Source organism: Neolamprologus multifasciatus, chromosome 3, assembly GCF_963576455.1.
Source record: "Neolamprologus multifasciatus chromosome 3, fNeoMul1.2, whole genome shotgun sequence".
Lineage (NCBI taxonomy): Eukaryota > Metazoa > Chordata > Actinopteri > Cichliformes > Cichlidae > Neolamprologus > Neolamprologus multifasciatus.
Window position 1 is genome coordinate 33,172,413 of NC_140441.1, and position 27,642 is coordinate 33,200,054.

Below are 27,642 nucleotides of genomic sequence, written 5' to 3' on the forward strand. Positions count from 1 at the left end.
CTTTCATTTTCTGGATCTTCCTCCTCCACCTCTTTTTCCTTCCTGTTGTTTCTTCTGTCATTTCTTCAACCCTGAATCCCCCCAAGCTTTCCCTTTCTCTTCCTCTGCTCTTGCCTCCTTGACTGTCTCCTTCCATCTTTCCCCTCTCACCTCATCGTGGTCCCACACTAAACTTTCCTTCCTACCCTCATTTCAATCATCTCCTCTTTCCTTTCCTTCCACATTGTGAACCTCCTCACTTCTCTTCCTCTGATCTTCATTTTTCTTCCTCTTCATTCTCCACATATTTGCGTTTCGTTCTTGCCGCTCTCGTTCCTTCAGATCTTTCCCCTCCATCACCTTGCCAGTTTTTCTCCTCCATCCTTCCCTCCATCCCCCTTGACAGTGACTGTTGGCCTCCTTCTCTCCTCCCTCTCCCTCTACAGGATAAATAAAACATGGTTTTGTTTAGTGACATATGGACACAGCTCACTGTGGCATACTAATGACACACACACACACCTGATATATGTGTGTGTGTGTGTGTGTGTTTGTTAAACATTAGTGGAACCCAGAGACAACATTTGCTCACTTATGATCGCTCATTAGCTCACACACACACACACACACACACACACACACACACACACACACACACACACACACACACACACACACACACTTACGCACACGCATGCACAACATATATAAAACGCACGCGCACACACACACACACACACTTGGCAGTTGTCAGATGTCGCATTCTGTCTCAGTCACACACACATGCAGAGTCGGTCGTCTTAGTGGCCCTGCGTCCATGGAGACACCACGTTGCTGGGGGAGACGGGCTGTTGTTTACGACCTCGCGGGCGCCACAGCAATGGGGGGCATCGGCCAATCGCAGATGGACATTTATCACACGGTTAGGAAACGCAGAGAGAGGAGGAGGAGGAGAGAGTTTGGAGGAAATGGTGAGAGAAAGGCAGAGGACATGAGGGCGAAAAATGAAGAAGAAGAAGAAGACGGGACAATGAGTATGGCAGAGAAGAAGGGAGATGTTGGAAGAAATCATGGATGAGGGAGGAGGTGGAAAATGTGGATGGAGTACTTTAAAGAAAAAAGTAAAGAAACCAGCCGACGAAGACGAGAGGAAAAAAGAGTGAAGAAGGAAAAAAGGTTAAACTGAGAAACAGAGAGGAAGGAGACAAAAACAGGAGGATGGAACATAAAGATGAGAGAGAAGAAGGGAGGCCAGGAGGCGTCAACAACAGCGAGAGAGTGATATCAGTTTAATTGGCCTCATCTTCCTTAACAAAGACGCTGCGATGATAAGCGTGGGAGTGTGTTTGTGTGTGTGTGTGGTAACCTATGCAGGGTGCTGCGGCACTCATTTGACTTGTTAATTCACTTCAAAAACAGCTCAATGGTTCGCCTTGTCTTCAAACACACACACACACACACACCCACACACACACACACACACACACACACACACACACACACACACACTTACAGGGATGCACAAGTGTGCCATTTTTTTTCTTTTTTAAACACACACCTATAACGGACTTTGTATCCATGCACAATTGGTGCGTAAACACCTTTCTTTAGCACAGTCTTGTGCAAATACACCAATTTGAAGTGATGAACACATCTGGCTGCATGAACACACACACACACACACACACACACACACGCACACACACACACACACACACACACTCTGTGTAGGTTACAGATGAAGTGCTTTCAATCTTGTCCTGAAAAGAATACACTTGTCTGAGGACTCTTATGTGCACCTGCAGAGAGAGAGGGAGAGAGATGAAGGAGGTGGAGCGGGAGAGTGAGAGGGAGGGAGTCTGAGGAGGATTGAGGTGACATTAAGTTTTTTCTTTTTAATCCTTCCCCTCCTGCTGCATCACTTTTTAATCACTCTTTCTTCATAAAAGCCAGTGACGTTGGCCAGCGCCTCTGACAAAGGAGCCTATTATGCCCTGTCTTATTTTCAGGCAGATATACAGTTACAGTGGTGATGCTGATATTAGCCATATCCAAAAGTTTGCAGTAATAAGGTCAGTGTGTGGCATACACTCAGTTTCAGGCTTTCATGGAGGGAAAATATCCTTAATATGGGCATCTCAGAAGCCCCACCCACATCTGCTGTTTGCATGGATCAGCCAATCAGAAGAAAGTTTGCTTACTGAGAGGATGGCTTATTTCAGATCAAGGTTAAACTGAGGAGCCATGCATACACCCAACATAAGATAAATGAGGATTATTTTTGAAGTGTGACTTTTGAACTTTAATCTGTAACTACAGACATGACTATGAAACTGAGATCATAACTACTGACTTTTAACAGGAAAGTGAACCCACAAACTTCAGGCAGTAAAAAATACAAATCAATCACACCAACACACAGACATCAACTTGAACAGTTAACAGAACATTAATAGTTAATGGAAACTATAATAGCCATCACTAATAGGCGATGTATGTTCTTAAACATTTGTTTTTGGGGTATAAGGTGGACTTACATTTACCTGTAAAGAGCCTCTCATCATTACTAATGACTTTTAAACTTTCAGCTTCGCTTTGGTTTTGGGATGTAATCAAGTACTAAAAGCTCTAACTGGTGGCCTTATTAAGCATTAAATCGCTTAAATTGTTCATCTAATTAGACAGTAAAGTCCCAACAAATATTTATGAGGCCGACAGAACCCATAATCATTGATTTTTACTTCTGACCTTTAACCACTAAACTGCGAACTACCATTAAGCAGTTGACCGAATAGGCAATAACTTTTGACTGAATATGATGGTAAATCTTAGTAGGCAACAGAACCCCAAACTCTAATAGTCTAAACTAAATAATAAGTGTATATCATAGTGAATAGAGCCCTAATACTGGATTTCATTATATTACCCAAAGTTTACATCAAACATTGTCTTCAACGGGCTTTCAAATCTTGTTTCTATTTGACTCAAGTCCCTGACGTACAAACCCAGTTGTTATAGCAGTTCATAAAGAAACCTAATGGAAAAGTTTGTATTGATTTGGGAGAACAAATGCAATCCCCAAGCCTTCTAGTTTGAACTGTTCAAAGTCAAAGACTTTGCAAAAACAATCACTCTTCAGCTAGTGTCTATTTCCATTTGAAATAGCACAAAATGGCGGCTGCAAAATGGCTGCAAATGGGCATCGTGAACATTCAGTAAGAGCTAAAGATGGGCGACCTAAGTGCCAGAGTACTGAGCTGAAATCTATTTGACTCAGCACAAGAGCAATCGACTGCATTTGTAAATTGGCACTCTCGAGTGCTCGCCGGAAGAAAGCGAAGGGGAAAAACAAAAAAAAAGCCAGAACAGTGTGTTTCTAAATTCAGAACACAAAGAGCAATTTCTCTGTTTTCCTGTTTGTTTTATTCAAAGTGTCACTCCATCTCTGAGAGCACGTTCAGAGCACTTCGTCAGAGATGTAGGTGCAGTGGATTAAATATTTACAACCGCAGCCAAATGGGGTGAGTTTCACGCGAGCTCGGGAGGGGGGTTCAGGACTGTTGAATATCACCCAACGGCCTCCACCAACAAACTCAAAGCTATTAAAGACTATCCAGACCCACTGTGGAGGACACTGTCAGATCTCATTTAGGATATCGCCTGCCATGTGGTGGATGCTTTTATCAAGAAAGGCCTTTCAGTAGCTAAAGAAGGTACATGTTTGTGATGCTAAGGAGTTAGTCCAACTATTGTATTATGTAGGACATGGACTTAAAGTTTTGTGTTTAGAAGTAGGTTTTGGGTGTAGCATGTGAAATGTAGCATGACGTTGAAAATAAAATCAAATAAAAACCACCCAGTCCTGGTTACCTAATTGATGAGTATTAAGTCTTTATTGAACTTTGTCTTGCAAAAAGTTCCAAGTCTGGATTTTTGGATTTTCTGCTTGTGCTTTTTCATTAAGGAAAGATTAAACGACTAATGCAACATCGTTGCATGCAACAAACCCAAATCCCAACCTGCTATTGGTACTTCGGGGTATATTTAGGAAATATTCAGCAAATATGAATGTCTGTAATTTACAATTTCACAGACCTTGCAGTTGGAGGGAAGTTATGATACCATAAATTAGATTCTTGATGCTAAATAAAAGAATACATATACACAGAGATCCATCCTAACATTAAGGTTTTCATTTACTAATATGTGCAAATGTTCTTACCCTGTGCAAGAAAAAAGCACTTAAGCAGAATTGTTGTTGGATTTATGACGTGTGTACTGGCCTGTCTTGTTCTTACCACCATGCATATATTAGCAGATATCATCAGACTGCTTCTTATGTCAGTTTTCTACTTGGGTAGAGTCAAGGCACATATATAACATGTCATATTTACCCATTCACACACACTCAATACAAGCGTTTTTACCTAACGTGCACACTCTGAATGCATTAGGAGTAACTTGGGTTTCAGTATCTTACCCAAGGATACTTCAGCATGCCAGGAATCGAACCACCAGCCTTCCGGTTAGTAGATGATCTACTGTACACAATCGCCTCAAGCTTACAGCAGCTAGTATTCCCAGGTGGTCTCCCATCCAAGTACTAACCCAACTCTGCTTTGATTCTGAGATCTGATGAGATCAGGTGTGCTCAGGGTGGTATGGCTGAAAGCCAGTGAGTGTACCAGGTGCCACAATTTGCAGCCAATCTGCATGCTCCCTGAACACTGCCAGAGAGTGCGAACTGACTGTGAAACCACACGCTCATTGGCTACTAACTTGTCAGTCACAAGTTATTAAACTCATTTGGAAAGTGTTTACTTAGTAGTGATGGGATTTCCGGCTCTTTTTAGAGAACCGGCTCCTTCGGTTCGGCTCACCAAAAAGAGCCGGCTCTTTCGGCTCCGAACCGGCTCTTCAGGTTGTTTTGTTGCTTTAATTAATTTATTATTAACAATAATATAAAATTATGCACAAAAAGAATTACTAACGTAAAAAAAAGTGGTTTTATTTATATATGTTTATATATAAATATATGCGGTGCCCCCTAGAGACAAAACACGTACAAACTCTAAAACACATTTCTAGCATGAACTGAACTTCCAAAGCAGAGCTACTAGATCACTTAAATTACACAATTGAAAGCATGAAAGCATGTGTGTATTGTTTGTGTATTTATACACAGGCACTCATATATATTCAAATAATTTAAAAAAAACTTCATTTACCTGTTATTACCACACACCAAATCCGGTCGTTGGTACTTGCTGGCTTGTGTAGCCACTAGGTAACAAAAGCTCAACACTGCGCCCAGCATCCTGGAGCACTTCTGTTGTCTTTTGTACGTGTTTTGAGTTTTTACATGCTTCTGAGTTTTTATGTGCTTCGGAGTTTGTACGTGTTTTTACGTGTTTTTGAGTTTGTACGTGATTTGAAGTTTGTATGTGCTTTGTCTGTAGGGGCCACCGAAAATATACTTTTATTTATTCACTCCACATAAAATGTAATAAATAAATCATATAATACAAAAATCAACTATTCACATTTCAACTTTTAACTATTTAAATTTTCAGCTTTTTCCTTTTACAAATTTAAAGTGAAACAACACAAAACACTGCAAACCACAACACAATTAAATATGAAAATTAAAATATGAAAACAAAAAGAACATGCATATTCTCTGTCATATGGACCTGCATGAATAAACTTTCTGAATCCTTTATCATCTGCAACTGAAAATAGTTGTGGATGATTACTATACCTTTCTAATGTGACGTTGTTGTCCCTGGCTCTCTTTCTCTCTCTCTCCCTCCCGCTCTGTTCCTGTGCTACTGAGTGTAACTACCGCCCCTCTGCCCAGCGCAGAGCGAAGCGGGAAAAAGTGCGAGAGAGAGAGAGAGGCTGAGAGAAAGAAAAAAAAAACCCCACGTGACGGCTCGCGATAAGGAGCCGGCTCGCGTCGTTCACGTCAAAGAGCCAGCTCTAAGAGCCATTTCATTTGCGAACGACCCATCACTATTACTTAGGTCAACTTTGGCTATGTTCACACTGCAGGTCTTAATGCTCAATTCCGATTTTTTGATCAAATCCGATTTTTTTGTCTGCTTGTTCACACTACAAATAAAATGTGACAGCAAACGCGCTCTAGTGTGAACGCTCAAAGCGGCCCGCATGCGCAAAAGAAGACGTCACACACAACGCGCTCTGTTTAGACCCAGAGCAAACAATATTGTTTGACTGATGGCCCTTAATATAAAGTCTTGTTTCAGACTTTACGTTTCCCAATTTTGCTTTAAGTTATAAAGTTATTTTGTTATTTACATATGGCCTAATAATCCTTATTGCTGTTTTAGAGGAGCGGTGCTTCAAAGGATAGTTGCAGATTTCTGTCAGAATCTGCAGATTATACAGTATAAATAAAATGTTCACGTTTCTCCAACATTGTCTTCCCATCAGTTTCACTAACATTGACACTGGATGGCCAGGAAGAGTTCACGATGTCTTATTGGGCGCTTCTCCGGCGCTGATAATTGGCGTCTGTCTTGTGTCAGTGACATAAAAGACGGATTTAATGCGACATGACCGGATATGGGTCGCATAGGGTCAGAAAAATTGGATTTGATGAGCTTTCGCCTGCAGTGTGAACGTAGCCTAAGAGAGCCGTTCTTCCCATTGACATATATCAGACCGGAAATCTTATTGGCACCACAGGTAACGCCCTCTGGTGGCTATTAAAAATGAATGCACGTTCTAGAAACTTCCCGTTTTTCTTTATTTTTCAGACTCAGTAGCTATATCCATCTTCGACATTGTCTGACACTGGACATATCAGCGTGATTCATATTACCTCCCTGTGGTTTCATTGCTGTAGCCAATTGGTGTAAATGACTCAAATAATTGGATTTTGTAACATAGGATAAACTTTATTTATTTAAAAATAAGATCTAAAAGCACAATGGTATATTTCCACATACTGAACAGTAGCCTATTAATATTACAGGCCAAACAGGCTAATAATAGCCTTTGTGAATGTCATGCATGGAGTATTGCTGTAACAGATCCCGTTTTAGCAACTTTCAAACAGTAACGTTAACAGATTATTAATATTAAGTCACTTTATTTCTGGACACTAGTTTTTAAAAAGTTTAACACCATCTCAGTGCTGGTGGGAAAATCCTTGCGCTTTCTTACAATCTAGTCCTGACTTTTGCCAAGTTATGCTGATGATTCACTGTTTTCTCTATTGAGATCTGCTCTGTACTCCTTGTTTTTTCACTCCTCCTTTATCACTTCTCTTCTCCTTTCCACCGTATGTCCTTCGGAAAGCATTACAATGCACAAGATGGAAAAAAGAGATGGGTAAACGATGTGCAGACAACCCACAGGGGGATGCTGAAACACACGCACTTGAAGACAAACTGGAAAATATATATATTCCCTCTCTCTGTCCTACACACACACAGAGAGACACACACAGAGGCTATATGATGCGTGTGCCTTTGAAGCAGTCTGTCAATCAATCACACACTAATTCCCAAGGTTTCGTGGTCGCCATTAGGGACGGGGGTCGATACTCGGTAACCGTGGACACAGCGTACAGCCATTGATCTGAGATAGGAAGAGAGAGAGAGCTGTGTGTGTGTGTGTGTGTGTGTGTGTGCATGTGCGTCTTTGATAGTCATGATGGAGAACAGTATTGTGGCTCTGGCTTTGCTATTGATCGTCTTCTGGTTGCATTGAGGCGGAGCGGGCGTTCTGACTCTGTATCTGAGTGTGTGTGTGTACATGGAGATCAAATGTGTGTGCGTGTCCACCCATGTGTGTTTCCTGTATCTGTAAATGCAACTCTGTGTGTGTGTGTGTGTCAAGGTGTTCCTCAGAGTAATCAATGTGTAAATGCAGTCCTGACCCCACAGAGGGACTTCATTTTCTATTTTAACCCCATCCCCTTGTACCTCTCTTTGTTTTCTATTCCCAAGCGTTCATTCTCAAATTTGAAAAACTTGAATGGAACATCTTGACTTCAACTTTCAACGCAACAAAATTAAAGTGACTTATTTATGTTCTACTCTTGTGCCCACAAGTACAGGACAAAATATCTCAACAACTTTTTTTCAGATGACAACTATTAATGAATAATAAGTCTGTCATTCAGACGACAACAAATACAGATACCATCCATTTTCATCCATTTGTCCAATTAAGGGTGAAAGTGGGTTGGAGGTGGGGTACACCCTGGACAGGTTGCCACTCAGGGCTAACACAGAGAGACAGACAACCATTCACACCTATGAGCAATCCAGATGGTGAATTCAAAGTGTTTAAAGTGGGTTTAACTGACTCTCACTGTTTCTGCATGGGTTCTGTCCGGGTACTCGTGCCTTCTCTGCAGTCCAAAGACATACATGTTAGGTTAATTAGCCATTCTTAATTGCCACTAAATGTCTCTTTCTTTGTTAGCCCTTTGTCCCATTGGCAACCTGATCAGGGTGTACCTGCCTCTTGCCCTGTTGTAGCTGGGATAGGCTCCCTGCACCCCTGAATTGGATAATTAAAGGAGCTTCTTTGATATGTAGTAAAAACATCTATGATAGCATCACTTTGAAACCAGGTTTCTTTAAAAAAAAAAAAAAACTTTCACAGATATCCAGTAAGATGTTTACCTGTTGAAAAAAGGTCTATGGAGATGCAAAGACATTTGATACATTAAATCGTGACATTCTCATCCATCAACATGGCGAATGTTCAAATCTTTCCTTTCTAATCAGAAAAAACGATTTTAAAAAACTTAGTCCTTTCCAACCTCTAATACAGGTGTTCCACAGGGATCTGTTCTCAGCCCACTTGTTTTTCTTCACGTATAAAAGACTTCAAGTTTTCAGATGTATGCTGATTACATGGAGATGTATGAATGAGGTAAAAATCATGCAGAATTTGGTGAGTGCCATGCTAACAGCTCTCTAGCTTTAAAAATAAATGCTTTTCTCAGTGTGCCAACATCAGCATGCTAACGAGCTATATTGTTAGTGTTATACTACAGCATTAGATGAGGTTAATCAAAATTACGTTTTTGCTGACATTTTGAAGTAGGACCCAGGTTGAAGTGTAAACCTGATCGTGATGTTGGACAAAAACTTAGCTGTTATGAAGGGAAAATTTGTTTCAATCCAGTAATTTTGAGGTTCTCTCAGTCACAGTTTTCCATCTACCATTTACTACTGTTCCTTGGGGGTGGGGTGGGGGGGAATTAATGGCATTCAGTCTCATCAAAATATTCAACTTAAAGGTACAAACCTAAATTTGTTGTTGCATTGGTCTAACGTCAGGCATCAGAATCCATCATGAGGGCAACATAACCATCAGCCTGAGGAAAGTCAGTTCATTCATTGACTAGTATATCATTTTAAGGATTCATCCTCAGAGAGACACAAGTACATGTGCAAACTTTTATGTCAGTCAACTCAAAGCAACAAATGCTAAATTCATTGCTGCAATAGAAGAAATGTCAGAGGTTTTTGACATGTTTCATTTGGGAAAATTAACACAGTGTCACACATATTCACCTAACAATTGTACACTCCTGAATGAAGTGGTACGAATTTCGTTGACACATTGACACTGTCCTGGGTAAAGAGCCACATATTTTCTTCAAATCTTTCCCATAATATAGTTTTGTTTCATGTTTTTTCGTTCTTTCCCTTTTCCCCATAAAACAGCAAGTTTTACCTTTCACTTTTTTTTTTAAATCTATCTGACCTTTCCTTTATCAGTCCCACTTTTTCCCATGCCATTCCCCTTTTTTCCATTTTCAAACTCCCTTCATATTGTCTTGTCTGAATGTATTTCTTCATTCTTCCTAATAGAAGTCTTGTTGTCTTCACTTTTCCCCCTTGAACTATCTCTAAGGTATTTCATCCATTAAATGAAAGATTAATAATGCAAACATCTCAGTTGTGTATATTAAATTACAAAAGCTATTTCTTGAATTTATACAGAATTATTTTAAAAAATCATGGAAAATTACGTGACGTGATTTAATTTAGAGTCATGTGCTTTCTTTAGCGTTTTTGAGCAGCAGTTCGATGGCGTCGACTCAAGAAAAAAAACTTATTTTTGCCCTCTTTTTTTCCATCATCTTTCTTCATTTCATCCTCCTCCTCTCTCAGCAGGCAGCAGACAATACGTCTGGTCACTCTCCCTCAGGCTCTCTGAATAGACCTCTGTCTTTCTTTCGGTCGCTCTTTCTTTCTGCTCGATCTGTTGTTTTTGCCGTTCGTGGACTGATTAACAGTCCGAGTCATTGTGTGCTGAAGAGGAATTTCAGTTTTGGCTTTGCCCAAGTTTTCTTTTTCTTGGATGTGTAATGTTTTTTAAAAACTGGAACTGACAAATATGTAAGTGTGTAAATGTTATTTCATATCACCGGGTCCAAAAGCAGGTATGATGTCCAGTCTGTACAGCTTTTGCCCCGAACTCAGGGATGTTTTTATTTATTTTATTTGCTACATTTCTCGTATTTGCTACATTTGCATAAGAGAAATGTCACATTTTCATATTTTTTTGATAATTAAAAAGCCATTTAATTTTCTGTCAGAGAATATTTCCCTTCACAAGTGTTACTTTATATTATATATTATAAAAAGTGCAAAAACCTATGAGTCAAAATTGATCTAATGCCAAAGCTAATGGTTATTTTCCATATTATTTCAACATTGTACTGCATTCTGCTATTATTATTATTATTATTATTATTATTATTATTATTATCATTATATATTTTCTTAAATAATCCATTATTATTTTTCTTTTGGTCTGAGAATTGTATAAAACTGCCTCCTCATCCACAGGATAAGATGAAATGCACTGTATTGATCTAAAAGTGGATAAACTCTTGGGTTAAAGCAGCCAAACCATAAGCAATAGCAGAATAGCTCAATGAAATAAAATGAAATAAAAACAAAAACAAAAACAAAATAGCTCCATAAAGTTTCTGCCTTTTTCAGCTTATTGTGTTCAGTGTTTTGGTAATGTTTTATACAGCTAGCATTTTACACCGAATGTTTTTGATAATAAAGTAAAATTAAGTAAAAAGATAAAGAGATAGACACAATAAAATAAACAGGCCGTTTTAAAATAACAGAAACAGAAAGCCTGTTTAAATACACAAGTTTCTAACTGCTTTTTAAGAGTCCCAGCAGAGGTCATTAAATAAGAATCTAAATAAATAATAGAACAAAAAAAGTGAATGTAATACAAAAAGGAACTTACTAAGTTAAAAACTGAAAAAAATAAGTTACGAGATATATCTAAATATATATATATATAATCCAGTTGATGAGTTTTGTGTTTATTAATAACTGCAATAACTGCAAATGTAATGAATCTAAACATCACAATAAACTTGAAGGTGATAGGACTCACAGTGCTCACCCTTTCTATCTATTAATCAATATAACAATCATGGGTTCACTCCAATACCCTGTGCGGGAAATGTTTTTTTATTGTACATTTGCTGACTTATAGGACATTCAATTAAAATATTTTGGTAAGTGTTTCTTTTTACTTCTGAATTATGGAGATAAATATTTATATATCAAAGCATTACATATACACATCCACACAATGTTAAGCTGGTAGAGACAGTTATAACTGCTTCATGTGCTGCTGGGGAGCTTAACTTTGGAAAACAAATCCACCTGTTAGGAGTACATAAATGTGCTTAGTTACTATTACTTCTGATTAAAGATCAGGACTAGTTTAACCTGCACACAACTTCCTCTCCTCCACACCTCCCCCTCCTCCCTCATCCATCCCTCCATCCTGCTTTAAATTAAATTTCAAACAACCCCCTTCCCCCTTTCCCCCCTCCATCCCTCTATCTTATTTTCTTTATAGCGTACAGACAACTGTACTGTGTGTAATGGACATTCCTCCAAAGCCGTCAACCGTGACCGGGGCAAAACCAACTGACCTCCACACACAAACACACACACACACACACACACACACGGATAGCAGTGATAAGCATGCATGCATTCCCTCACATTCACATTTATACATGAAAGCAAACTGTACATACACACTCAGCACAATGCAAAAGCTCACGTGCACACTCACACACATAATAGGGGTTTTACACAATAAGACACACACACACACGTACACACACACAGGGTCATCTCTCTCACTCTGCTGGTTGTTGTGTATAGAAGTAAGTTCCAGGTCAGTGCACAGAGCCAGGGATCTTAGTTCATACAAAAGGGTGTGTGTGTGTGGTTGGGGGGGGGGCAGTGTGTGTGTGTGTTACATTCTGCATGTGCATGTGTATCAGCGAATACACATCAAGCCCAAGGCTCCTGAAACTGCGCTCACAACCTGAAACATTTCAGCAAAACACTGGCACTGAAAAGAAAATTTGACAGCGACAGCCCGGTGCAAACATCTGTGTGTGTGTGTGTGTGTGTGTGTGTGTGTGTATCCCAGCTTGCTGCAAGTCATCATGGGTAAAGGCAGGTAGGACTTGGGAGGTACAAGGATGCTGTAACAAGTGTTGCGATTGGTTATTCGTGAGAAATGGTTGAACTTGACTGGCATGACGGTGAGCCTGAAGAGCTATGCCATGATGAAACTAACCGTGTGTGTGTGTGTGTGTGTGTGTGTGTGTGTGTGTGTTTCAGGCCTGACAGCTGCAGCCATGGCCGAGCTCCAGAAGCTTCAGAAGATGAAGATGATGATGAGCCTCCAGAACGGTAATGAGTCAGACAACGAGGACTTACACTCCAATACAGGTAAGACAAACACACACACAAACAAACACACACTTACATTAGCATCCAAAGTTATTGGGTGCATTTCAAGTCTAGTTAGTCAACTGTTTCTGGAAAGTTCCTGTGAATATCAGTGCTAAATCTGTGGCAAATTTAAATTTTTCAGATCCAGGTTCTTTTATTATGCAGCATAATGAACACTAGCCTGTTTATTTTGCAGATGTTAACATCATTTAGCAGCTTATGATATAGAAAGAGCTCATTACTTTAAAATTCGTTTGCTTTTCTGCAATTCCATGGAGGGATTATTGTATTTTAAACCAGGCTAAACTGGCAAGCTGGAGACCTAAATGAGTAAGCCTGACCACTTAAATGTTTACAGTAAAGTGACAAACGTGAAGCAAAAAATTAACAACCAGCGACCGACTTGGCCATTTGCAGACAGCTACAAACAGAAACTGCTAAAAGCTAATTCAGCATACTTTAAAAGGTTATGTTTGCCCAAGTCTAAACAAATAATTAACTGTATCCATGGCACCATTAATGCACACCCCCACTGCTACACTCTCTGTCGCACACACACATACCCCCTTTTGTAAGGTCTAAGATCCATGGCTCCGTGCACTACAGAAAAAAAGGGCTTGTGATGTAGCGCACAGCCAAGTACTGTAATTAAATCCATGGCACATTAAACTTGTAATCTCTAAATAATAAGTGCGATGAAATCAATTAATAACAACTCTTTAGCTTTGTAAAATACTAAGGCACACACACACACACACACACACACACACACACACACACACACACACTTTTCCATCTATAAATGAATAATTATTAAACCCAGCAGCTTTGAAAGCAATAAACTGTTTAGTTAATCAACAAAAAAAAAGGAAAGAGCAAAGTAAAATGCAATGTAAGTGTAAAAATATTACGATATGTGTGAAAATGAGCCAGTCTTCAGCAATGACCTGAAAAGACTTTAGTTCTTGCTAATCATTCGCCTCACTTTTTCAAAAACTGTGGTGTAAACTGACATGGATCAGTAAATGTAAGAGTGGACTGTCAGAACACAGGTGTTATGCGGAAGTCTCCAGGGACACAAGTACATGGTCATAAGAGGTGTTTAAAGACTCCTGGAGCCAGCTTTAATGAAAATTGGTCACAGATGGTGTTATTTTATATAAATTAGTTATTTTGCGTTTATTTCTGAGTATGTTCAGTCACTTGAAATTCATAGGTGCTCACAAGCCAGACAAGAACTGTATAGGTACAACATAAAATATACAATGTAATGTGAAGATAAAGAGCTGAATTCATGAAACTTAAGGGTTGAAAATAAAGTAAAAAGGATTCTAATTAATGCTAACAGTGCTTGATAAAGTTATTTTCAAAGGAATTAGTTTTTCTTTTAAAGAAATGTGGTAAAAAAAAATACTCAACTGCTTATTGTATTATATACAGGAAAAGGAAAGTATACCCTCTTTCCAAGGTTGTATTAAAAATTATAAAACCTAAGCTGAAGACCAACATGACATATTACACTGTGTAGGGCTGCACGATTTTGCATAAAATGAGAATCATGATTTTTTGGCTTAGAATTGAGATCACGATTCTCTCACGATTTTCTTTTCCAATATAAATATTTATTGCACTTATTAACTGCACATCAACTTCGTAACAGTTGAGACTGAACATAAAAACAATAAATAAACATAAAAACAATAAATGTCTCACATTTTGTCGTTGCCGCAAAATGTTGTACTGCTTGAAATTCCGTCTCCACCGTTGCTCGACACTGCGTGTATAGAGCAGGTAGTGCAACAATAGAAAAATAGTTGCGGGACAGCACTGTGTAGCGTTTGTCTAGGGTGTTGATCATTTTCCTAAATCCCTCATTTTGCACAGTGTTGATGGGAGCCATATCTTTGGTCAGGTGATAAGTAATAGCCTCCGTAATTTCTTTGTGCCTGTGGGAGTTCGACGGGTATAGGGAAGCGCTGTATAAGGTTCCCGTTATTGATGTTTGGGTGGTTGACCAGGACAGATTTTCTCCTGTCACTTTCTTGTCATCCCTGACGTGCTCTCCGTTGTTTTTTCCCTGCCAATTTTAGCAGCCAGCTTCTGTATCACGTGGTATAAGGCTCCGCCCATTTGTTGAGAAGGAAGAGTGAGCGCTTGTTTTCATGCAGATTACTTCCCGGATCAAAATGCGGTACAATCGTCGTCGTCTTTTTTTTTTTTTTTTTAATCGTTGTTATTTGGAAATGAGATCGCACATAAGTATGAATTGAGATCGCGATTTTCTAACGATTAATCGTGCAGCCCTAACACTGTGTCAAAATTATTTAATAGAAACGAAGCCATTCTGTTGTAGATTTGCTGCTGTGCTTGGGATCATTGTCCTGTTGCAGTTTAAACCTAAGTTAAACCAAACTTTAGCCATCAGACCGATCCATAAGGGCCTTATGTTTGACCCCAGAGTACTTTGATATGTAGACAGTCAATGAGTTCATGTCAACTCATTGACTGCAAAGTGCCTGGGTCCTGTGGCTGCAAAACAAGCGCAAATCATCACCTCTCTAACTACCATGCTTTATAGTTGGTGTGAAGTCTTTGTGGCAAATATGTTGCTGTGCATTATTGTTAAAGAACTCCACTTTGGTTTCCACCGTCTAACCAACTTAGAAGTCTTGAAGTTTGTTCATATGAAACCAAAGCCACACTGTCATTTTGTTTTTAGAGATTAAAATTGTTTGGAACTTAACCCTTTAACCTTTAATCCTTTAACCCTTCCCAGATGGTTGGACAGCAAATTTGCTTTTCTAAGATCATTACTGATATCGTTCCTTCTTGACTTTGTGTTAACACACACCTGAATGCTTCTGACCAGCAATTTGCCAAAACTTCAGTTTTCATAGAAGTGACGATCAGCTAATCCAGAGGGTGAGTAGCAGCCGTGTGTTGCCAGGTTCTGTTCTTAATTGGGTAAGCCTTGGTAAATATGCCCAACCTTACTGTGGAGTGGTGGTATTTATTTAAAAAAAAAAAAAAGACAAATCAATTGCACATCTAAAACAACATAAATTAATGAAGAAACTTTACAGATATAACAATGATTTAAAAAAAATAAAATAAAATAAAAACAGTCAAGTTGTGCTTTGCAAGTGTAGTCTGTTACTCTCATCTTATTTGAATTTCAGTACACCACAAACAAAATTTGGGAACAGGGGAAATCATTAAATTGCAACTCTTTAAGAATTCTGCTCTCAAATCACCAGATTGTACTGATTTCTGCCTTTTTGTTAATGTAAAACCTCCATTTACCTTCATTTTGAGGTCCCCGAAGCTCGATTAACACCATTTAAAGTTTATTGTCTGCCTGATGACTGCAGGGTAAAGCAAAAAAAGACAGAAGACATGAAAGGAAATAAAAGACAGACAAAAGAAAAAGAATACTTCAGACAAAAGTAATGGAACTTAACCTGAGTGCCTGAATTCCATGGAAATTTGCTCATCTCTTATGTAAGTTCTGGTCAGATTACAGCCTGACAATAGCTGAAACATTAAACAAATGTATTAATCAGTCATTTTTTAAAAATTTATAAGTATTATGTTTTAGTCCTTTTTCATAGGTAACTTAGGCACACACGTGTTTTCCGGCTCAGTCAATCTCTGCTGTGTTTGCTTCTCTGAATTATTAAAAAGAGAAAAAACAAAAAGCAAAAGGAAAAGAAAGGAGAGAGCGTGGGGTCCTTCCTTCTGTTTCCACCCAGACTCTCCTGTTTCTATTTTTCTTTCTCTTCCTTTTCTTCAGCTGACCTGGCAAATGGGCCGATAGAGTTACTCTATTCTCTCATTTTATTCTGTCGTTTTTTATTTATTCCTTCCTGCTCGTCTCTGTGTTCTTCTCCTTCTTTTATTTCATTCTGAGTGATTTTTTTCTTCTTTGTTTTGTTTTGTGAGTGCGTGGAAAGCCTTCTTTTCATTGTCCGACCTTGTTTTCTTTGTAAGGGACACTCACACCGGCCTGGGAAACTGTGGCAGACAATAGCACAGAGGAACGAAATGAAAAAGAAAATAAAGCGAGGGGAAAAATGGATTCACGAGGAAAGAAAGGGATATTTAGGGCGAGAGGAAAAGGGAAGAAAAAGAAGAGACATTTTGCTGTTTTGATGGGTGAAAGTCGATCGCTCGGGCTTTTCCAGATCATGGTGACAGTCACTGTTTTTTTTTATTTACCTATTTGTATGTCCTCTCATTAAAAAATGAGAAAAACACAGATTGGAATGATGGAAAAATGAGAAGGACCAATTTATGTGTGAATGGAAACTATATCTTTTTTTTCAATGGAAGAACGAGGAAGAGGAAGTTTAGAAAACAATGGCAGACATGGGAGGAGAGGAAGTGCAATAGAAAGGACAGAAGAAACAAGAACTTGAAATAACGTGTTCGTGAGGAGCTGCGCAATTCATATATTTGTATTAATCGCAGGTTTATTCATAAATACAACGCAATTTTTTATATTTTTTTTAAGCCCACTGTTGACACCAGCAGGCAGAAGGATAAGAAAATAATTACAGAAGCGTTTTGCACATGAGGACAAATGCATTAAAACAGAGAGTGCTGGATGGTAGGATGAACCCAGGAGCCACTGTTTACGACCCTGACCCACATTCTTTATAAGCTCGGGATCTTGATATCTCCATGCTTGTCATTCCTGTCCACTCAAAGACATTACATGTAATATAGCAAGCAAACATAAAATATAGAAAATATAAAAATTGTGATTCTCCTTATTTTTACTCATAAGGTTAATTTTTAGATGTTGCCTTCAACTTCGAAATCAAAAATCCTCCCTTGGACAAGATACCAAAATGGCAGATAATTATTGGTGCGAGTTGTTTGAAAGACCATCAACCAGCAAGCAGAACCTAACAGTGAGTATCTCAGAGGGACAAAGTTAGAGACGCAAAGCTTGGATGGTTTGAAAAGGAGGGATAGTTGATATATTGGACAAAGGATGTTGAAGAGGAAGAGCTCAAACGAGTTACATGGATGTAGCGGAGGACATGCAGAGGAGGATGCTAGAAGTAGGGTGATATGGAGGAAGATGATCCACTGTGGTGACCTCTAAAGGGAGAAACCAAAGGAAGAGGAAGACAGTTCTTGGCTTTAAAAGCATGTCACACGTGCACAACAATTAAAGAACAAATGCTATAAGTGTACACAAATGGTGTAAACTGTCCATGGTTCAAGAGACCACCCCCTCTGATTGCTCACCTGAATCTTCTTTTTCTGCCGCCTTCTTGAGGAGAGAGGACAGTTGACATGCTGCTGCAGAGTTAAACCTTTGCATCGTCGGCCCGCAGTTATTTCTGTATCATTAACCAACATGAAACCTGACATTTAAATCATAGCGCAACACTTTTTGTGCCATTCTGTGAGTCACATCAGCACATTTAAAGTCTTCTTTTTTAAATGTCATTTCACATCACGCCATTTGTTTGTCCACACTGATGTTTTGTGTGACGGTGTGATTTGGTGTGTAGATGCAGATGTTCCACAGTGTCACACTGGAAATAAAACACTGAAGGTGGAGGTGAGAAAGAAGATGGAGTTAATAAAACCTATGAGGAGGAAAAACTGCAAATACTTCATAGCAACATGATGATTTCATATAGAGCAACTTTGTGGCAGCAGCTTTGGTTACAGATTTGTATAAAGTGCTTGTAACATGACATATGTCTCCATGGCAGCTTTTAACCATTGAACAGTGAGAACATGTGAGAGGCTGGGCCAAAGCATGTCAGCAAAATTACTCTAACTCATGAAAACGTGGATAAATACTAAATAACAAATCAATAAATATGTTGAATCCTGGATATGGATTTGTAAGCAATGAAATTTGAAATAAGGGGGTAGGCACAGGAAAACTGTAAACTTCATCCTACTCCTTTTCAAGCATTCTGTAGACATCGATATATACATGATGATTTTTAAGTTTTGTTGGGTTTTTTTCTCTTGTTATTTCAATTATATTTGCATGTTTGAAATAAATCACATCTGTCTAATATAAATGAATGAAATCAAAATGAATTTTTGAACAAGAGCAGTGTTATTTCAGTGAGGATTACTCAAATTAAAAGGGCCATAAACTCAAGAGTGAGAGATGAACACATGGGTAATTACTATTAAACCACATTGAGATGATATTTTCTTGGTATTCACAAAGGAAGGTAACGCCATATCTCATTATTTTTCAAATCTGCCTCTAATTGCTTTATTAATGGAGAAAGAGCTACATTACTCTAACTCCTGCTGATTATTATAGAGCTGCTGTGATAGCAGACAAAATCACTAATTAGATTGTGTTTGCAAACGTTCACTGTAGTGAAGGAAGCAGTTAATGTATAAACAGTACATTTGCATAATGACTGAAACTACTAGCACTGACGGTGAAAGTTTAACCTTTTAAAGCACAACTTTTCCTTTGAAGGTGACTAGTGCCTGCAGACCAGCACAGTCTCTAGGCCTGTGTGACTGATGCCTAAATAAGCTGTAGGAGAAGAGAAGTTTTGTAGCAAACTTAATTTGACACCATAATTAGTGGCATATAAACCTAAAACAGGTTCCATCCATCCTTTCTTCAGCTTACCCTTATTAGGGTTGTGGGTGGGCTGGAGCCTATCCCAGTTACCATAGGTTTATGTTTTAAAAAGTGAATAGGTGGAGCGATGACTTTGACCAAAACATATTTCTTCCTGTTCATGCTGGTTGTCCTTTTGTAGTTTAGCATCAGAGGAAATGATAGGGGACATGCAGTCCTTATTGTGTGTGTCAACTATATCTGAAGCTAATGAGGGTTTAGGAATCTGAATTCATCTATCCAAGTGGATATCCTCTGGAGTGGAGTGGGTAGAGGGCAAGTAACAAAAACAGCAAATTCTTTTTCCTAAAAAGACCAGGTCAGAAGATAAAGTCTCACAACCCTGTTATTAGCTTTAAATAACTTGCTTTGGGTTTAGTCCCCACTCCCTCACACTAAAAGCCTGTTAAGACGGGATTTTATTATACCCTACTGTTATGAACAAGAGGAATGATTACTGACCCCAAACTAAAGGAAACAAGAGCCACAACTTTGCAGCAACTAAACTGAAATCCATGTGTCGGAGCTGCAAGCTGTAGCCTCAGAGCAAAGGTGTAAGTTTCTAAGAAAGTTGGACAGAAAAAGGAGGAAGAGACACACAGAAGACTCACACGGAAATGCGAAAAAGCCCCAAAAAAGTGAAAGACAGAGAAACGTGGAGGAGAGGCAAAGAGAAAAAAAAGAGGCTGGGAGGTAGAGGACAAGGCCAAGGAAAAAATGAGAAGAGAGAGAGAGCGAACATCTGCCCATCTGTTTATACTTCTTTTCTTCCCCGGTGTAAATGGCAGAGGGGATGAGGCCCAGCTGTCATCCACACACACACACTCTCACACAGACACACACTCACAGAGCTCAGGGAATTCAGTAGGCAATAATAGAGAGAGACGGTTGCTAATTCAAACTAATGGAGGGAGATGAAGATGGATGAGAGAGGGAACAGGGGAGCAGAGAGAGAGATGTGCAGAGCGAGAGAGGCAGCACTATACAGAGAGAGAGAGGGAATGAAGGTGTGAAGTGAGAGAGTGATTAAATTCATTTTGGATCCAAACAATGGAAAAAAGTTGTGGTGATCATCATTTTATCACAATAATAATGCTTCAGTCAGTCATTTACACGCGTGTGATTGTTTACAAGCTAAATGTATTTCATTTATCATTTTTAATTATAAGAAACAGGATTTTGGACACTTTCTTTATTCCCTTTTAATTTCACAGACAACCAAATGTTTCCTGCTATTTGAAGAAGCTTTGAAAATGTACCAGGATTTTTAGATCAATTCTATCGATCGATATATCCATCAGTAGTGGTCTGAGTTGCTCCACAGAGACCTCTGGCTTTCTGAGAAAACATGTAAATTTTAATTTGGCTTTTTTTTTTTATTGGATTTATGTGCACTCTGCTCTTTTCATATTTCCACTGTGAGAGTGTCTTTTATATTTTGACATCATCTATAGTCACGCTAATCTCTCTCCTTTGCTCTGGGTTTTTGCCATGTGCTTAACTTCTGTGCTCCCCGCATACAGAGCAGCTACATTATGCTGCAGTCACACCAGCTAAAATCTGAAGGTTTGAGACTGTGGCACAAGCAAAAATATTGCGACTGTGTGCAATTAACTTGCAGTCTTGTTGCCTTTAAAATCGTTACTTTGAAGACAGGGACCAGGTCTGCAACCACTTGCAACCAGTGAGCTAAAGTTCGCGATTAAAATTGGGTCAAGTAGGAAAAAACATTGCAATCCGTTTGTGATTAACTGTGAAAAATATTTGTAAATTACCTACCTGTTGAAATTTACACTTGCTTTAAAACAGAAATTCAGAAACTCATCAACAAATAGTGACGTAGTTGCTGCAGGATGGTAGTTTAACTGCAAAATTATACAGGTGCTCTGCATTATTCCTTTTATATAGGAATATAACCAGGATGCAACCAGTCAGCGTCAAGCTGAGTCGAGTCCTGTGCTGTAAAGAAACGTGTCAGAGACGAGTTGCAGTCATCGGCACAGATTCGCTCAATTTGATTGCAACTTGTTAGCAATCTGTCTAAGAGTGATTACAGTTAGAGGTGGACCACCAGTCACTTCTGATCTAAAGTGGTTGACCAGTTGGTCACTGCAACTACTTGCAATCAGTCAACAAAAGCAAAACAAATCACTGGGCAACCAAACATTTTTCCTGGTTCCTGTCATATTATACTATAGTGAGCCATTAAGTGCAGGGTACCACTAGCTGGTTGAGCTGGTGATCTATATATTGAAAGAGTACTTGCTGCACAGGCTTCAGATAAAACAACCATACTACCTATTTAATTCATGGCCTTGGTAAACATTTCCTTGAGAGTTCAGGGTCTCAGTAGCTAATTTTAAGTCTAACTAAACAGGAAGTGATGTCCAGTTTGTACATTATTGTCCACCTTAGGGTAAAAAAGGATGATAAAGCAGGGCATGCTTTACAATAGGCAGGTTATTGACCAGCAGCCTACTTGCTGGTTTCACAACAGTAAGATGGCAACAACAAAAATGCTCAACTCAAGATTTGTAATGCCTTGCTAGCCAGTGGGTGGCTTGATAGTAGCACATCTTTTATTTACAGTCTATGCTGAACACAGTTTTGTAACAGGTGTCATTATGAAATGTCAGTTTTTCTGTTTAAAGGTTTAAAGGCTGTGGTTACAATTTTGGAGGGCTCTAAAATAGTGGTACCCTGTCCGACGCTGTTGTAAGACGGTAACAGAAATTAACTTTTAGCCACAGTACTAGTCCTTCGTTCCCCAGAAATGTACCCAGAGATGGATGAACTGATGAACTGTTGTTTAAAAATGAGGAAAAAAAGACACACAAACATGTATTTGTTTGTTATTTTTGGACCATTTGGAATAAAAATATTTCCATCTCTACCCAGGAGGAAGTGAGTGTTCCTGGGATAAGGAGCGTCTGACCAGCCCCCCTGCTGGTGCCCACAGTGGAGGGCCGGGAGGAGGAGGAGGTGGTGGTGGAGGAGCACCACCAGTGGGAGGAGGAGGAGGAGGAGTAGCTGGTACTGGTGGTGCAGCGGGAGGTGCCGGGAGGGGGCCTGCCTTAGGAGCTGTCAATCAGCAACAGCAACTCCAGCAGCAACAGCTACTGGCAAACAGTGAGTGCACATATCCACGCCACGAGAGACAAACCACATGGAAAAAAAGGACAACACACACACACACACTGAAGGTCTGTGAGTTTGTGTGTGTATGTGTGTTTAAAGGGTGGCAATATTTGTTAATGTACGCCATTTAATCTGTTCCCATCTCCTGTATTAACACTCTGCCGGGATTAATCAGCACACACTCTACTAAATGACTCAATTCATCAACACCACACACACACACACAAACAGAGACACACTCATACTCGCTCCTTTTCTAACTGCAGAAGTAATATATTTACACACAAACAAACACATACACACACACAAAAAGAACAGCGGCAGCAACAAACACTCACATTGATTATTCTATCACTTCAATCGTCACGACAACAGCAATCAGTGTTATTGTTTCATTGGAATGAAAGCAGCCGCTGCACATTTGTGTGTGTGTGTGTGTGTGTGTGTGTGTGTGTGTGTGTGTGTGTGTGTGTGTGTGTTTTTGTATGTGTGTGGGGGACAGCTGAGGCGTCTGCTCAAGTATGTACATCTAGCTGGGAGCTCGTCTTGGAAAATAAGTGGCCTTTCTGAGGGTCAAGGGGGGTCACTGAGGTTGGAGGTCAGAGGTCAAGGTTGGACTTCTAAGAGGTTTTGGAGGGGGGGGGGGTTAAAGGATGAATCGAAGCTAATGGATAGTCCTAACAAACACGGTGAAATGTGTGGTTGGTGATGTGCATCTGTGCATGAGGTAAAGAGAGGAAGACGAGGGGGAGGGAAAGAGGGCAAACTGAGAGGTGGATAAGAGGAGGATAAAAAGGAGAGCTGGGCAAATAAACGTAAAAGTGTTGCTAGAGATAAAGCACAAAACCTGGAGACAGGACATGCACCAGTACAAGATGTATTCAAAGAGAGCAGGCAGAGAATAAAACAGAAAAAACCTACAAAACTGACCTTCGCTTTTTCCCTTCTTTCACCTCATCACCCTTCAAACCTCTGACCTCCGTGTTTTATTGGTCTACCTGTCTTTCTTTCTCTCTGTCCTCCTCTGCTTGGTTAACTTTTGTTAGCGAGACATTCGACACTGAAATGACACCTCTCCTTCTCCCTCTCTCCTCAAGGTTAAGGTCAACCTGAGTTCACAGACACAATCTCAGACTGTGTTACTGTCTCGTTTTCACCATCAAGCTTCAAGTAACCAAATGTAAAAAATAAGAGAGAGAAAAATATCTCGTATGTAATATTTTACTTGGGTTAAAAAGAAAACATATTTGCATTTTCTTCATTTCATGTCATATTTCTGCTGTTACACTAGTGGATGCTCCTCTTAAGTTAAGCTGCTTTAAAGCAATGGTTTGCACGCTTTTTCTGGGAGGCCGCACTTGTGTTGTGCCTCACCACCTTTATAATTTTTTTAATTTTCTCATTTGTTTTTATTCTTATTTTATTTTCACTTTATGTTTTTAATCCTGTTTAATTTTAGTTCTTTGCCAGGGTGGATTTCCTTGTTTTAGTTTGCTTTTTATTGCTTGAAAATGTTTAGTTTTGCTTTAGTTTTTATTAGTCTCACTGTTAGTTTTAGTCTTGTTTTAATTATTATTGCATGACGGACAAATGTCAGAGGAACACGCAAATTAAAAAAAAGACTGCCCTCAATAAACGTGAAATAAATTTTAAGTGAATATGCAACTGAAATATATAAAACCAAAGGCTTATTTGTGTATTTTAGTTATTAACCATTCAGGAAAATATGTAAAAATGCAAATAAATGTGTTTTTACAGATTTTTGTGTGTATTTTTTAAACAATTTTTTCAAAGCAGTGATTCACAGTTTTGTAGACTACTAACTTCTCATTAAACACATCCAATGTAATTTAATTTTTACCAGTTTTATTTTCATTTTATTTTATTTTAGTTATGTTTTCCAAGTTCACAAAATCATTTCAGTTAGTTTTTTTTTTTGTCTGTTTTTTTTTTTACCTTTGTTAAAAGTTTTTTTCACATATAGTTTTAAGTTTTGTGTTTAGTTTTGGTTAACTATAATAATCTTCTGCTCCAGCCAACAACTCTTACCAATCACTATTTGCAAAAAAAAAAATTCTCAGTTTCATTTAACTGAAATCAACGTCAGCACAATAGCATCAGCAAGAACTTTTCTCTGAAAATTTAAATAAATGATTTGGATTCATCTTGGTTTCACTTCCTGTCTTTCACCTAGTTATTATCCATGTCCCACCAGTGGGGTCCCCCTCACAGTTTGAGGCCCCCTGCCTTAATGTCAGGTTGCCTCAGAGTGAGGAGAGTTTATCCTCTTTTTGTCTCTCAGGGTTGGATCTGCCTTTTATGATGATGCCCCACCCTCTGCTGCCCATGGGGCTGCCGCCTGCGTCTGTTGCCATGGCAATGTCACAGATGAACCACCTAAGCACCATTGCCAACATGGCCGCTGCAGCCCAGCAGATACACACTCACGTACACCGTGCACCTGTCATCAAGGTAACACGACACGCAACTGCAGAGGATCCGACTGGGATCCATGAGGAACTCCTGTGTGAAAAATCTTTTACATCTTTACATAAATCTTTTATTCGAGAGTTTGTCTGCCATTACAGTGCTCTTTAGTCTTATGTGGCTAATGCAGCCCACCAGATGATTACCATATACCCTACTTTTCTAAATATTTAGGCTGCGCAATAACGCAGTAGACCCAAATATAAAGATATTACCATACATGCAGTGGTGCAGAGTGTGAAGTGTTGGAATAGATGTTAAAGTTTCTAAAGATGTGTAATGATGTATTGTTTCATAAAAATAAATACATCTTTTAAGTGAAAATATCTGGAGGGAATTTGGATTTGGGAAGCTTGGCTGTGTTGTTGCCAGTTTGATATCTTTAAGTTTTGGATTTTTATTTTATTTCATCAAATTTCAGACAAAATATGAATTAGTTGTATTTCTACAACAAATACACATTAATTTAATCATCTCACGTAAACGTCTGTGCAGCGGACCATCTAAAGCCAGTCTTACTCAACTTTGTAATTATCAATGAAAAATTTAAGTTTATCTTTATGACATGTTCAGAATGATTAGAGAGAGAGAGCTGTAATCACTGGCAGCCAGTTATAAGCCAGTGTAACATCATGTTTGAATCTCTCCACTTACTTTCATTGCCTCTCCTTCTGCAGGAGAGAGTGTGCGACAGCCCCTCGCTCTCCCCGTCTGTTGACGAAACCAATACTCCTCTGCAGTCGCAGCCCAGCAGCTCAGCCTCCAGCTCGCCTGAAAGACTGGGTACACACACACACACACACACACACACACACACACACACATACTCATCACACACACACAGCAAAGAGGCAGATTAAATGCAAAAATCTGAGAAACCATGCAAAGTACTCACATTTCCGCCTCTTGAATCAGAGGATTTGCTGCTTTCTTTGTCACATCAATGTAAACTGTAACTTTGAGCTTTTTTAAGTGATTTGCTGACTGGTTATCATGAAAGTAAGTTTTTTAAACATAAAAAATAAATCTTTAATGGTTTTAAGCGTCTTAAATATGTCTAATTTGGTTATGCTGTCCTTCATTCTTGAACACAGGCAAAACACAAGTTTTTAGTAATTTTCTTACATTTTTTAAAACAAAGCAGCATGTATAGTAAAAATCTTACACACTAGACAACACACAAGCAGGAAGATCTACATGTATGCAAACACCTGCATCCACACTGTAATGCCCACACATAACCAGAGCATGCTTTCTTTCAACAGGACTGGTGTCAGCTGATGCAGATGTTGCGCTGACCAACTCTACTCCACCCATCAAGAAAATAACAAAGGACAAAGGTTGGACCACACACTCGCACGCACACTTAAATATAAGTGAGGATATTCCATTACTCACCTTAATCTAAGCCCTCTCCCGGTTACTTCTGACATCTGATAAATTTCCTCACTTAGGAGGGCTTTCCTCATCTACTGTATTTACACACACACATGCAGAGACAAACACACACTGAGAAACAGAAGAGTCAGGATGTTCTGCCCCTCATATTGATCACCTGTCTCCAAACCATCAATCAGATGAGCAAGGGAGGGAGAGATGGATAAAAGATGGATAGATGGATGTGGGGTGGGGGTGAGCAAGGAAAGCTAAGTGAAGGAAGCGTGGCTAAAAGGGGTCAGGAGGTCACGCACTAAAAGCAAGCAGGGCCTCTCCTTCCTCCTTCACACTCTTTCTTCTCCACCCCCCGTCCGCTGTATTTTCCATTCTTATAACACATTATTCTTGTAATTCCTCCTTCTCCATCCTCCCCCCACTCCCCCCATCTCCACCTTTCATGCTCCTGAAGCTCCACTGCAGACATCAGCAGGAGTGCTACTTCCTTTAAAATCAATAAGAGCTAAAGAAAAATAGATAACTCGGTCTCGAAGATTGTCTTCTTAATCCAATATCTGCGGTGGAGTCAGACCACGTGACCCCCCGCGCCAGCCCTCCTTCATAAATGTGATGGTGTGATGCCTTTTATAGTAGGCTCTGTGAACCAATCAGAACTAAGGCTTTTTAGACTGTGTTGATGGTAGCTAGTGAAAGCATCAGAATTACTTTAAGAGCATTAAGGTTCACAAACACAATTTGTTTCACGTAATTCAGTTGTTGCTTTTTATCTATCAGAGAAACTATCTAACACATAAACACTCTGCCATGTATGGATGAATGTGAAGGTTTTCCCAGATGGAGCTTCCTAATACAGTTAGAAAAGTGTTGATTACAGGTGGCAGATTTCTCATAATCTTTAAAATGATTCATTTAAAAAACGCTTTTTACCCCTCAGCCATTAAAGGTTGATGTTGTCGACACCTGCCTTTGTGAATACGATAATTGACTGGTTCTTATATAGAGCTTCTCTACCTGAGTTCTCAAAGCACTTTGTCCAACTTACCTCATTCACCCGTATAAGCACTTTTTTCCCCTGTGCTTAAGTGTTTTCTATCTAACATTCACACTCCGGAGACCAACTTGACTTAATATTTTCTCCAAGGATGTTTAGACTGAATGAGCCAGGGATCGACGCGCCAGCCTTCCAATTAGTAGATGACCTGCTCTACCCCCTAAGCCAGGGGTGGG

The 27,642-nt window shown here is 39.3% G+C and overlaps 2 protein-coding genes and 1 pseudogene across 3 annotated transcripts in view; 2 read left to right on the top strand and 1 right to left on the bottom strand.

The window, feature by feature from the left end:
- Positions 1 to 27,642, top strand: part of LOC146522634 (uncharacterized) — a 518,363-nt gene that overhangs the window by 258,579 nt on the left and 232,142 nt on the right. The gene's annotated exons all lie outside the window — the stretch shown is intronic.
- Positions 1 to 27,642, top strand: part of dachb (dachshund b) — a 129,084-nt gene that overhangs the window by 82,727 nt on the left and 18,715 nt on the right. For both annotated transcript variants that reach the window (XM_085153512.1, XM_085153514.1), the window contains exons 3-7: positions 12,657 to 12,767; positions 22,294 to 22,524; positions 24,836 to 25,005; positions 25,698 to 25,803; positions 26,286 to 26,360. In XM_085153512.1, coding sequence (XP_085009638.1) covers positions 12,657 to 12,767; positions 22,294 to 22,524; positions 24,836 to 25,005; positions 25,698 to 25,803; positions 26,286 to 26,360 — 693 coding nt within the window. The remainder of the gene's footprint in view (positions 1 to 12,656; positions 12,768 to 22,293; positions 22,525 to 24,835; positions 25,006 to 25,697; positions 25,804 to 26,285; positions 26,361 to 27,642) is intronic.
- Positions 4,539 to 4,652, bottom strand: LOC146522641 (5S ribosomal RNA; annotated as a pseudogene).